Source organism: Stegodyphus dumicola, chromosome 9, assembly GCF_044657685.1.
Source record: "Stegodyphus dumicola isolate Sdum_Otavi_A_Nest chromosome 9, ASM4465768v1".
NCBI classification, from domain to species: Eukaryota; Metazoa; Arthropoda; class Arachnida; order Araneae; family Eresidae; genus Stegodyphus; species Stegodyphus dumicola.
The window spans coordinates 81,800,435-81,814,882 of NC_140776.1; the positions used below are offsets into that span (position 1 = coordinate 81,800,435).

At 31.3% G+C, this 14,448-nt stretch overlaps 1 protein-coding gene and 1 long non-coding RNA gene across 4 annotated transcripts in view; one reads left to right on the plus strand and one right to left on the minus strand.

Moving 5' to 3' along the window:
- Nucleotides 1-14,448, minus strand: part of LOC118203724 (RNA-binding protein 24-like) — a 278,308-nt gene that overhangs the window by 78,154 nt on the left and 185,706 nt on the right. The window contains exon 3 of one of the 2 annotated variants that reach the window (XM_085823680.1): nucleotides 8,120-8,189. In XM_085823680.1, coding sequence (XP_085679806.1) covers nucleotides 8,120-8,189 — 70 coding nt within the window. The remainder of the gene's footprint in view (nucleotides 1-8,119; nucleotides 8,190-14,448) is intronic. The other variant, XM_085823681.1, reaches the window with a different exon arrangement.
- Nucleotides 5,217-14,448, plus strand: part of LOC146995394 (uncharacterized) — a 174,147-nt gene continuing 164,915 nt past the window's right edge. For both annotated transcript variants that reach the window (XR_015043015.1, XR_015043014.1), the window contains exon 1: nucleotides 5,217-5,367. This is a non-coding gene — a long non-coding RNA (uncharacterized LOC146995394). The remainder of the gene's footprint in view (nucleotides 5,368-14,448) is intronic.

Sequence of the window (14,448 nt, forward strand, 5' to 3'; positions counted from 1 at the left end):
ATCAAAATGCAAATTTTTGTTGAAGTATGATAACCGAAATTTTTCGCGGTTGCAGTATTTTCTTCACTTAGTAAAAGGAAGTAAATATAAAATCTCTTAGAATTACACTTTCGAGTACAGCGATACAAAGAACTTTTTAAATGATGCTTATATCAAAGTTTCAACGACGAAAATTAAAATAATAATAATAATAATAACAATTTGAAAGCTTTCAGACTTGACTTTAAGCTAAAGTGACCAGATTTTAACATTGGTAAAGCGAGACACCATTTACCGGGAGGGGGGATTCTTGATTAAAAATTTGGTCTATATGGAGCAACATAAATTTTCATAGAACGCAAAAATAGTATTGTAATATATATTTTTTAAACTTCAACAGAAGTACAATTTACAAATATATTACATTAAAAAATTACGTATAGTATTTTTTTTTGGCATATTTCGTATTTGAGTGAATTTTTTTAGTAGATTGCTGTCGTTTTTTGTTGAATAACTTTTGGACAACTTGTGATATACAAGAACTTAAGGAATGTTTGTGATTATTAGCATGAAAAGACATAAGTCCTTCTGCTAATGCTAATTTCTTTTCTTCGTCTCCATAAATTGTTTTTCAAAGAATTCTTACATTTTGGAGGAAGATGCAGTAGTATTTAAATATCCTTTGTCCCCGACTGCTTTGAAATACAGTAAGACCCCGCTTAACGCGGGGGATAAGTTCCATCAAAGTAGAGCGTAATGCGAAACAGCGTTAAACGAGGCTATCTTAACATGTAAATAATGGGATTAGGGGAAGATGGATAGAAAAATGGTTAGGTATTAAATTTAATAATGTTTTTTTAATAAAAATAAAACCAAATTTTTTTTTTTTTTTTTTTTTACAAAAATAAAAACAATATAAACGAATATACTTATAAAAACAAATAAAATTCTAAGTCAGTCAGATCATTCAGTCTATTCTGTGTTTCCAATTTTCTGGCTTTTTGTCAAGAAAGCATTATAATAGATTGGCTTAATGGCATATTGCGTTCAATTTCGTCGTCAATCCGTATAGAATGTTATTTCTAGAACGGGTAATTCTAGTTGCAGAGCTTGACGTAGTTGCAGTTGCCGATGACAGTATTTATTCTTTATTCTTAAGAATTGTCCTTATTGCTGAAGTTGCCAAATTCAATGCAGCACTAATTTGAGATTCACGTTCACCAGAATCTAATCTTCTAATCACTTGCATTTTAGTTTGCTTTTTTTGGTTGCTTTCTTTTCTTGTTTTTTATTATCACCCATGATAAAAACTAAAGATCATAATATTTGTCACTGTATTAATCGTTATAGTATTATATAAATTTATACTTACAATAATGTCAGCAAATGTTTCAAATGATAAAAATGCGTCCGTACAGCACCGCACCGAACAAGACACACAACTACACTGTTTCGGATATGTTATTTGGAAATCTAGCGCTGCGCACAATTTCGGGAAATCCTCCTAGTGCTGCGAGCAATTTCGGAGATTCCCCGGGTTGAAATAAAAGAGCGCTAAACCGAAACAGCGCTAAACGAAACAGCGTTAAGCGGGGTCTTACTGTATCATTCTTCCAGCCAGGCGAAATAGAAAATTCATCATCACATTTCTCACATTTTACCATGTAATCGCTTTTGGTTTTTTTAACAAAAGGAAATTCACTTCTTAGACCATCTTTGAATTTGCTTCTTCTGTTCTTACTCATTATGTTAAAAATCTAAAGAAGTAGTTTATTATAAATTTATAAACTATTATAAATTTTTATCTATATATATTGATTTAAAAACACAGTAAGTAGGCATATAATTACATATACATATTTTATTAATAGTTTAAAAATTAAATTAATTTGTTTGTTATAAAGTAACTATATTTTAAAAATTATTTTAATTTTAATCCTATATTTCTTTCTAAGTAATAACAATACTAACTTGTATTATTTTTCCTCTGAATTTGCCGTAACCTAAGTTGTAAGCGTCACTTTCAAGGCCGACGCTAGACCTTTTTCCGCCACTATAAAATATAAATAATAAGAGTACTGTCTGCTAAATTCAAGAAAATTTATGCGTTTATGAAATAAATAAATTACGTATCTAAATTATCTGAATAGCTTCTTTGTTGACATCACTTGTTTAACTAGCACTAGCACGCAGTACGTGTATCGTCTGAGAGACAGTTACAAAATATTTTCGCCATTGCCAATGCCAAAAAATGCCAATAAGTCCAAACAATGGTGATCGAATTCTAACAACTGATCAACAATGCGAACTTTGATAAGTAATTCTCGATCATCAGTTGTCAACAATTATTTGTTATTATTAAAATTTAACATTATAAAATTAACAAAAATAATATAAGACTCATATCCTAGCGAAGTAGCCACATGGCCGCCGAAAACCGTATTCTCCCGCCGTTCCCAAGCTTGTCGTGCATTCTTTCCAAAAATCGGGACTTTTTTAAAACGTAGCGGGACAAATTGTTAAAAATCGGGACTGTCTCGCCAAAAGCGGGACGTCTGTTCACCTCACTTTACACCCGAAGGGGCTTTTTTTTTTAAGTTTTGTGTGTTACCTTTATTTGTTAAATAGCATGTTCTTCGCATTTAAACCATAAAATTCAATTCAACAGCAATATCGTGAAATAATTTTAAAATGAGAATATCTTTAGAATTTCCGATACACAGTCTCGTGCGGTGGAGATAAAAATGTGGCTGTAATATTTGGTGGCAACAGTTTGATAAGTGAATCGACGCAAAATGCAAAAACGAAATTAATAGAAAAAGCTAATTAAAAAAAGTTTTTATAAAATGAGCTTTTATTTAAAACTCACAAAATTGTTAATGAACTTAAGGAGAAAATAATTTATCATATATTTGAGAACAAAAGATTAAACAATTTTCTTTACAAAATTCATTTACAATTTTATGTCACGAAATAATATAAACCGCTCGCACGCACATAGCACTTTTAGCAAGGAGAAAAAACATCTTCCACCTACCGCTCTTTAACTCTCTCTCAAACTCCCTTTTATTCGACTCCATGTTCATTTATTTATTTAGCTTTTTTTTTTAACTGCTGACATCACGGAATGTTGTCACGAAGTAATGATGCATATGCATGCGATTAAGGCATATTATTTTACATTCGAAATAAATAAAGCAAATGTCACATCTCATGCCAAAAGCAAATCCAAAGAACGTAAAAACAAATAGATATAGTATGGCTTTCAAAAAATTCTAATTATTTTAAGTGCAATGATCTGCAACTACACAAATCAAACAATGTGCGATGGAAAAAAAAATCCTATAACTTAAAGGTTGAGACAAGGTGCTCTTAATTTGTGTTCATTGAAATATCTGTAATGTTCAAACACATCAAATAAAATAAACATACAATAAAAGTGTATTTTTTCACATAAGGCGTTTCATTAAATAAGAAATCTACCAACAAAGCTGTGCTAGAAGTAGGATAAATGGAACTTGGGATAAAAATTAACTTGTAAAAATATGAAAACTTTCAGATTTTATATTATGCCTAAAAGGTCGTTTTTTTAATGTTTTGTGCGTTACCTTTATTGATTAAATATCATGTTCTCCGCACCTAAAACCAATAAAATTAAATTTAACAATAGTATTACAAAATATTTAAAAGCAGCAAAACAGTATATCTTTGGAATTTGGGATACACAGTCTCGAGCGCTGGAGATAAAATTTTTTTTCCCGTACTTTGTTGCCATTGTTCGCTTTGAAATCGTTGAGATTTTTAATCAAAAATTCGTTAAAGTTTTACAAAATTTTAAATAGATAATAAAACAAACTCTAAAATCAAAATTCGGGTTTCCAAACGCCCATGTTCGGTTGGAGGACTACGTTATTCAAAATTTGATAGCTCTAAGTACCATTGTTTCTTCACAATACGAGAAACATTCATGCAGATTCTTCATCATCTAGTTTCTTTAGATATAACACATGGCGATAATATTTGGTGGCAACAGTTTGAAAAGTGAATCGACACGAAATATTATTTCGAAATTAATAGCCCGTATGGGCTAACAACAGATGAAATATTCATATAAAATTATAACAAATATTCAGAGAGCAAAATATAAATTTTCGTCTCAGGCTCTAAAATATGTTAACATCGATGTGAATAGTTTTCAGGAACTTTATAGAATTGTTTCTGAATTACTGTGCTCACATTCGTTCAACCTCCGAAAACATTTTCCGAAACAACTGTTTTGGTCAGTATCATTTCGATGAGTAAAGTTTCGATGAAAACACACGTTTACATTCGAAATTATGTTCTGCGTTAACATTATGTTCGGAATTGAACTTAAACATTTTCTACCTTTTTTGGACGTACTAGAGTCAAAATTTAGGAGTAAATTTCATACAAGCGTTTCCTGTAAATTTTTCCTTCTCTCCTTGCCACCATCATCTTTATTTTGTCCTAGAAAATTGTTGTATTTAACATATATATTTACATAGCTATTCATTTATACTCTGCTCCAGCCACTTTCACAATTCAACTTGTACGGAGGTTAAATCATTTAGCCAATTACTTTATGATTTGATCTATACTTTCAAATCTGCTTTCGTTATCTCTCAACAGGAAGTTAATGACAAAATGACGTAATGTATACAAGAACGGAATTCTTGAAAGTTAGGGAAAGCTTTGGGTACTGCACTGACGACTGCAGTATTCCCTCGTCTCGCTGTAAGAATTTCATTATCCAACATTAGCTTTCACCAGCCAAGGTACTCGCGCAATTAATTAGAGCTGAGCCAACGCTTGTTAGGTTTTTTGGCATTAAATTATTTTGAATTTTTAAACTCATATTTTATACTTCTGAAATCTTGCAAGCTGGCGTAGATTTAAAGCAAAAGCTGCGTATTGTTAAATTTAAATAAAAAAAGTTTGTTTAAAAATTCTTCTGACTCAGTAGTTATTTACAAAGACGGCATTAAATAGCTGTCCGAGAATTAGAGTAGGGATCAAGGTTTCAGTTAACAAAAAAGTGAAATCCTAGAATCTTAATATTCTTAAGGGTATAAGTGCTGTCATTTTCAATCTACCATAACGGACACTGTGCATGAAAATATTCCATTCCTCTGTTCAGTTAAACATGATAAGTAGTCTCATTAAAAACTTATCAAGTTTCGTTTTTATTATCTTGCATTTCCTCCCTTTTTAGATAATACAAGACGTAGTTCTCCCGTCTCCTTTAAAACAGTGAAAAGAACTGAAGTTATCTTCTGTAAAAAAACAGAGTACTCGATCTTCATTAATGGGACGGCTTATTAAGCTTGAGAAACGAAAATCTAGAACGTAGAGAACGTAAAGATTTTGGTAAGTGGATTCCTTATGAACAAAATGATTATATTTAAATTCTTTATGATTATTATTCTCTTTTCTTTGCATATATAGTACAAACGTGCAGCTCTTTAAAATTCAAGATTAGATAACATATTCGATATATTAAAGGAAAAGGATGCTTAAAAATGCACCAGCTCTGCACTGTTGGGATAAAAATCACCATTTTTATTTTTTGAAGGTTAAATTATTCCGCATACGAATTCATCCTTTGCTATTGATTTAGAAATTCCCAAAGTTTACTCCATAAAAATCTCATGAATGATGTAGCTGTCACTCCTTCCTGTCGGGAAGCGTAAAACAAATCCGTTTACAGCCCCACCTGTGTACTACTACAAATTCTATTTGCATTTGTTAGCAATAACAACAAAGCGTTGATACTGTTGAGCTGTGCTACCGTCAGCGACGATTTTTTAATTTATTTGTGATAATTTCCAAAATACCGGTTTCTCCTTTGAATTCATTTAATTTTTTTTTTATTTAATTCTTTTTCTCCCCCCCCCTTTAATAAAGTATTGCATGATTCTAGGCGTCTTTCAATAGTTAGAAAATTTGAAATAACACTTTTCAAAATTCTACAGTTAAAGTAATTAAAAAATGAAAGTAGAGTGAAATGAAATTTTGAAAAGTGAATCGACGCGAAATATTATTTTTAAATTAATAAAAGTATAGTATTTTGAAATTAATAAATGTAATTTGAAAAATAAAAGTATAGTGCTTCGGTATGCTCATAAAAAAATTAGAAAATTTTTTTAAAAGTATAGTGCATATAATAAATCACATTTTGGCAACTTTTTTTTAATGGACTCCTCTATTTTGTAAGCGAGTGATTGTTAGATATTTTAAAGTTGCCGTTTTACTTTATTGAAAGTTTTGAAAAAAATTTTGTAATAACTTATACAGAGGTGCTTAGGTTAGACCATCAGAAAAGATGTACACTGCGGAGGGGGGGGGGAAGTCAATTCTATATTACCCGGTCTACTGGGCCAATGGACGAAATTCAAATTGCGTTTTTCATGTCTCGAAAGCGCGACTTAGGATATATATTAGATTTGTATATAGCTTTGTTCTAATATAGGTATTTTGACACAAAATCAGTATTTTTTCTGAAATGACATGCCAGTGTTTTCCATAGTTCGATTCTACAACTCAAATTACGGCTAAATATTAAATTTTGTAAAATTTGATGCGAAATTTACGGAGAAACTCAACAATTTATTTTGCAGTATTTTTTTCAGTTTTCGCCAAGAATAATTTACTTGGCGAACCTTTTCTTTTCTTTTTTTTTCATTAAAAAAAAGGTAAAATTTTAAAACGCTTCAATATGTAAATTCACGTATATCTTAGAAAATTTTGAATAAAAAATTCTAATTTTTTTGCAAGTTTGCCTAGAAATACATCTACTTTAAGATGATGTTTTAACTTCTGTAGGTTAAAGTAGAAATTTGTTTTCGAAAAATTTGTAAAAAATATTTAAAAATACAAATTTTAATATTAAATAATAAAAAATGTGCGAATTATATTTGGATTAAGCCTAAATTTCGAATTCTGGAAGAATGAATGAAGTAAGTTTAATAAGAAAAAGGGACATTAATAAATATATATCAGATTCAATTAACATTGAGGAGCTACAATTTTAAGAGCTAATTAAAAAAAAAAAAACTACTCATGCGATTTTAACAAAACCTTGACAGTTTGGCATAATTTGAGTTGTAGAATCGAAATATGGAAAAAAATTGGCATGTCATTTCAGAAAAAGTCAGATTTTCTGTCAAAATACCTATATTAGAACAACGATATGTAAATTTAATACATATCCTATGTCGCGCCATCGAGACATGAAAAATGCTATTTGTATTTCGTCAATCGGTCCACTAGAATAGGAGATATAGAACTGTTCCATTTTTTTTTTCAATTCCCCCCCCCGCAGTGTACTTTTCCTACGACCAGTAATAAAATTCGATGCTTTTTTATCTAGACAAGTTTTCGGACCTCGAACACCAGACCCCTTTCTATCTCTTAAAATTATTTCTCTGAATATAGTGAATCGGATATCCTTACAACATTTCCAATACCGCATATTTAATCTGTTTTACTTAATTTCAAAATCAAACTGCAAATTATTAACTTTCAGGTATAAATTAAAAAAAGCAACTATTTCGCTTAAAACAAGAATTAGATTACATACGATTTGTAGTGTTTTCAGTTAAATTTTTAATGAATAATATATCTTTGTTAGCCCGAAAACTGACTAAAAATGAGAAAAATGTAACGTTCTTTTTGAAACAAAAGTGCATTTTACACATCAGACAGTCTGTTATGTATAACTATTTGCTGACTAAAACTGATTTTAAGAACGTATGAGACTTTATTTCTTAAGAAGCTTTACGAAAGATTCATATAAGTCCACCAAAATATTTTTCTCTCTTTCGTATTCAAAATTGTTACAATCTGCATTGAATTCTAAAGAATAATAAATATATTTTAATGCAGAATACTGCATTTAGCTCTAATATAGAATATTATTAGTTTGTATTTAAGCTAAATTAGAAAGAATAATCAAATATGCATTATTATTATTTATATTTTTAATGAGCAGAACAGAAAATAATTCTGTTAAATTTGAATGCGTGGGATTATAACTGTAATACCGAAGCACAAGTTACTTCACGTTATCATGACCGTTTTTCATTAAAGTTTTTTATACTGTGTTTAAAATGGTACTTACCCATACTGGCTTGGAATCATAAGAGGATATGTCGTCCGCAGTGGGGAAGGAAATCCTGAAAGTAAGAGACCTGTATCGGGGTCAATCAGAAAAATAAAAAGCTCACCAATTATATATATATATATATATATATATATATATATAAACTGTAAAAAGATTTAAATATAAAGTACGTGATTTCAGAAATATGCATAATTTGAATACGGCAAAGCATAGCAGGACTATCTAAAATTTAAAGATCTTATATTTCTCACATTGACATTAATTGCCAACGGCTGTTTCTAGATTCCCCCCCCCCTCCTCTGCCAGTTTCAAAGGCGTGATCGTCTCGATGGATTTTATTTTTCCAGAACAGGATTTTATATGCTAAACGAAAACAATACATCGCATTTGAAATGCAATAAACAATAACATAGTAATACCTCGGTATACGTCACTCATCTATTATGAATCTTTGGGTCTAATACCAGACTGGACGTACACCCAACGAACTTTTCTAATGAGAAATAAAGGGGAAATAATTATTTGCTCTTATAAAAAAATTCTTATTACTGTAACACTGCTAAAGAACAAAGCAGTGTACATAAATGAAAATTTACCAAATTTATTTATCTCTTTTCTTCTGTCAAGTCCCTATTTGGACCTGGCTGAAGGTCACCAGGTCTGACCTTTACTTTGAATTTATCTAATTAAGGAGGGATAAATACCATGAAAATTGAAGTTAACGAGATTTTCAATAAATTTGGAAACATTTAGAATTCTACATAAATATGTATATAAATATATTTTACAAAATATAATGGGAATTACAGTATATATGATTGATGAAAATTATTTTCATAGTGCACAAGTGCCCGAAAACAAATGTAAGCCATTGTAGTAAAAACATCTGAATACAGCAATCAGTGATTAGTAAACAATAAAATAAATATGAGATATTACTGCTTATAATAAGGAATCGTGCATTTTGTCAAAATTAAATAAAAAACATAAAATAAGAAAACAAAAGCAAATCTCAATTTGAAAAATGATACCGTACTACGCCAGTCAAATCTATCTGTTGCATTTTAAACATAGAAACTTATCTTTACACAGATGCTTCAGTTTGCAGTAATACAATTTATTTTCTTACTTACTGACGTTTATAGGCTTACTGAAATTATCACTGTAGCACCTGGTACTATTATTTGCTTATAGAAAGAAGCAAACAAAAAGACTAAAACGCAATAAATGCAAACAAATGAAAAATAGCGGCCGATTAATTTCGAACCAAAACTGCCTCATTACGGGATTACTAAAAGAGAGCTCTGCTGAAAATTTATTTGTCTAAAATAATTAAAATTTTTCTGCACCAATTCCGCACGAATTAGTGCAGAAATAAATTTAAAAAAATTGGATTGACGAATTTTCTCTCTCTCTCTTTTTTTTTTTTTTTTTTTTTTTTAATTATAACAAATTTGCAAGTTTCTAAAAATATTTCCAGTTACTTACACTATTGAAATATATGATACTGTAACTACACTCTATAACAAAAAAATCGACAAAAATTGGTGGATAGGAAGATTAGGTACAGAATAGAAAATGATTAAAATTTCAGAATAACTGAATGATTTAATTCAGAGTACATAACTATAAAGTAACGAGCTCAATAAGATGTTGAACCGGTGGCTTTGCAAATGCGGTCAAGAGCAAGAGACTGACGTTAATTACGGAACTGCTGTGTAAACTGCTGTGTCAGGGATCATAAGGGGAGATATATTTTAAAAGAAAAGTGTTTTTAGTTCTCATTCAGTTGAGTACTCCTCTGTTCTTCACTATAAGTCAGTAATGGGTATAAGGATGCATATGGTACCAGAATGGAGACAAATTACATAGGATACGAAAAGTTTTGACGTGCTCTTTTATGTATCATTAAATATCTTAATAATACAAATATGCATTTTTTTGGTTTACTAATAAATAAATAATTAATATTAATAAATTAATTTATTAATAAATTAATAAATACGCTTTTTAATAAAATAGTACATAAACATATCAGTAATAAAGTATTTATAACTATTTTTAGTAATAGTAATAGATTAGTAAATATCCATATCATTAATGTAATTAATGAAAACCATTTGAAACCAAAATATGATTTGCATTAGTAAATTATAGTTAACAATAATGGCCTCCATTGTTCTGATTATTATTGGAATAATTTAAAGATTAAATCCGATAGTATCTTAAGATGGTTTTGCAGTTGGAAAAACAAGAATATAACTCATTTTGATACACCTTTCTTTTCTTTATGAATGACGAATATCTGTTTGCCATACACGTAATCAAATAGAGAGTAAGCGTTTAATCCATAAGATAATAAGTATTGATTAACATTTCCTATAACTACTTCTAATTAAGGCTTCCTAAGAGCAACCCCCTTAATTTTGACTCGCAGCTTTTAATTGTAGACTAGGATATGAGCATAGAATCTACTTTTAAACAATGGGATTTTTTTTAAACACTGTGGCATGACAATGCCTAGTAATAATAGTTTTAGCGTCACTAAGAAACATTTTCTGGTTTCCCATACTGATTTTTTTTCCAAGAGATATTAAAAGTTGCAATTGACGATATGAGCAATGCATAATACATACATATATAACGTAAGCATACCATAAAGAAAAATGAACCCCAACAAAAGCTGATCGACTGCTATTGAATTCTAAAGAGGGGTTTATCAGAGGGAAAATGGCAATTAAAATCAATTAAAATTTCATTTAATTGATTTTAATTATTTATTTACTGTATCGATTTATTACTAATTGTAATGGATTGGAATATTTGAATATAAATTAACTGAATATTTAAGAAAAATATTAGGACTGCGAGAATAGAAAAAACATTTTTTGAATATTTGTTTTCTTATAGAATGCAGATGAATTCATTTTTACTCAATGAAAATCAAAATTTAGTAGGTGATTAATCTGTCCTGTATCGAGCGCCTTAGTTCAGTGATCCGTATTAATGTGGCCTTTTTTTAAAAAATTTAAATGCTTCAAGAATAATTATAAAAGGACATTATTCTCTTCTTACCCTTAAATTATTCAATAAAAAACTGCATTTTCAGCTATAACAAAGTGAAATAATTCTCTAAATATAATTAAAAGCATAAAAAATAAGGTACATAAACGGCTTGGAAATGGAACTAGCATTGAGATTCTCTTTAAAGAAATATGGTGAAGCTTACAAAAAGTCTACGAAGTGAAGTAATTTCGTAGAATATTTTCTAACTCTTTATGATTAAATTGCACTCAATTATACTTTATAAACGACATGTAAATATAATTTAATGTATATGTGTGGATGTGTGTGTGTGGCTTACTAGTGGCTGAGCGGCAAAGTCGTTGAACTCTGGCAGGTCGATCCGGGGTTCGAATCCCGGTGAACGGGATGGCTATACGGCGTTTTCGTGGTTTTCGCTACGTGTAACGTGCATAAGAGTCAGTTCTGCTTAGAAACTTCTCCGCGAGGCACCTTTACCCTAAGGCAAATAGCCGTCGAATGCTTTGCTATAATAAAACAAACCAGACCAAACAATAGATATATAAATAAGTAGCTTAACAAACTGCTACATTTTATGTATACTTATAAAGTAGTATTTAAATATATATAATGATTAAAAGAAAGGAAAAGTCGGATCTCAATTGATTGTATATAATGTAATCCCTATGAAGGCCCTAACTCTTTCAAAATGCAAATCCCCTTCTTTCTCACTTAAAGTCGTAACCCAAAGGAGAACAAGTAAAATTAAACTTCAGATACGTATACAATACTGATTGTAATACAAAAAATACAAAATATCAAAATAAATTATATATGTACGAAACCTAACTAACCATTTATATTGATACTGCATAAATATACGTATGGTAATGAACATTATAAATATAAAAATAAATTATATATGTACGAAACATAACAAACGATTCATATTGTTATTACGTAAATATACGTTTGGTACTGAACATTGTATAATAAAGATATTTTTCTTTGACATTTTATACCTTGTTCTATATTTGGTTCCATTTATATATACCTATATATACATATCTATAAGATGATTAAAAGTTAAGTTGTAAGAACAAACGAAAAAAGGCCCTAATCAGGCAAACGGAAAAAGGCCTTTTGATCAAAATTTTTTGCGCATTGTGCTGCAAAATTAAAAAAAAATTACAAGATAAATTTTAGTACGCCCGCCAAAAAGTTACTAAAAACTGTGGCTCCGTGAAAACTTCAACATAAGCATATTTAGTTGCTATGAAATGTGTGAAAGAAAGAAAAATACAATATTTAAATATTTACAAGTAAAATTAATAAAAAGTAAGCTATATGCTAAACGAATTTAGTAATCTTTAACACAGTAAAAAGACGTGAAAAGGTTGAAAACCATTTGGGTTATGACTATTTTCTGAGATACTCAGCTGCATCGCATGCATGCAAATTGAATCGCCATTTGTTTCTAGGTAGCATTCGAAATGAAAACCTCAATATTTACTACAAATTCATTCATGTAACAAATATCTCTTTCTACTCCTATGGCTTTAAAAAAAGATGTTATTTGTCTTACAGTTTATCGTTCAGTAGTACATTTTCATTGTACAAAATTGCATTCATTCGAAGAATTCAATTTGTATTTTCCTCTGCATAAAACTGAACGTAGAGAAGTTAGATATTTAAACGACCCCAACATTTTCTCAAGACCCCGAGCAAGATTATCCCCTCCTTGTCAGCTCTCCCCCCCTGAAAAAAGGGATTGTAAATTTACGACCTGACCGCATATAGGGTGATGTGGCTGACCAAGGAAGTGTTTGCAAGCTATACGACAGTTCACAGCAACACGTGCCGTATGTGGTCTGGCATTCTCTTGCTGAAAAATAGGGCCAGGGTACTGCAAAAGGAACGGTAGCAAAACAGGTCTCAAAATTTCGTCGACGTACCGCTGTGCTGTAAGTGTGCCTCTAATGACCATCAAAGGTGTCCGACTATCAAGGGAAATGGCACCCTAGACCATATTTCCTGGATGAGGGCCTGTGTGGCGTGCAATATTGAAAGCAGGATCATCGCACTGCTCTGGGCGTCTCCAGACACGTCTTCGTTGATCGTCAAGACAAAGTTGGAAGCAGGATTCGTCGCTAAAGACTATATTTCCCAGTCAGCATCATTAGAACCTGATCGATCCAAGCGCCAATGTAATCTGGTTCGACAGCGTGCAGGCGTTAGTGGCAGGTGGCATAACGGTCGGTACGAGCGTAGATTTCGCTTTATCAGCCCTCTGTGATTGGTCATGGTGGACATTCGTGTGCGGGTCGCACATCTGATGGTTGATAGCGATGAATCAGGCGCTTTGACAGCTGATCTGACAATCACTCTGTCCTCCCAATCTCTTGTGGCCCTAGGTCAACCGCTATCATCATGCCGCTGAAATCTGCCGATGTCCAGTTGTCCACCCATTCTTGCCAGCATCTTCTAATCGCTGCATCGCTTCGACCCATACGTCGAACGATTCTCCAATTTGTCCAACCTGCCTCTTTCAATCCAATGATACGAACTCTACCAATGATAAGATCTTTTAAACTCTGAGAGTTGCTCGATACTGCGATATACGGTGTTTATTCTGGGGTTCTATCGCCTGAGCGATACTTCCCAGATAAATAAGTGAGTTCCCTGCGTAGCCTTACATTGAAACATTTCCCTGACTCAGTTGCTCGTTTGGCATGAATTGCAGTAAGGACGAGTACTCAGTCTAGCCACTTTTACTCCAAAAATTGTAGACCCTACGGGGTACGTCGTAGTGAGAAATAGAGTCCATTTTAAATAAAAGTGGAAAATTGAGTTCTAGTTGCTTGCTAATCTTCCATAGTGAAAATAGATGTGGCGCCATGTACTGAACATGGCAAAAACTATTGCAGAAGAAGTCAGCTATTGAATCGCCATTTGTTTCTAGGTAGGATAAACATGATTTTGAAGAATCTGAGCAATTGGAGTATGGCATTATAGAGATGAAGGTAAAAACAAAGAACATAAAGTAAAGCAATATTAGCGTTGAAAACAAGTCCGAAATAAAGTGTAGAGTTTTGAAAATAGAGGGGTAAAAAACTGCTGTAGTCCGGCCAATCGAAAAGCGCAGAGAAGTCATGCCTCTCGTATTCACGTGCCTCGTAAGTTCGTCGCATGTTAGCTATTCATTATTGAATATTTTGAAGTCCTCCGTTCTAATTTTAATACGTAATATAAATGATTTCTTATTTAGTACACAGAAAAATCGCAAAGACTGCAAATAACTG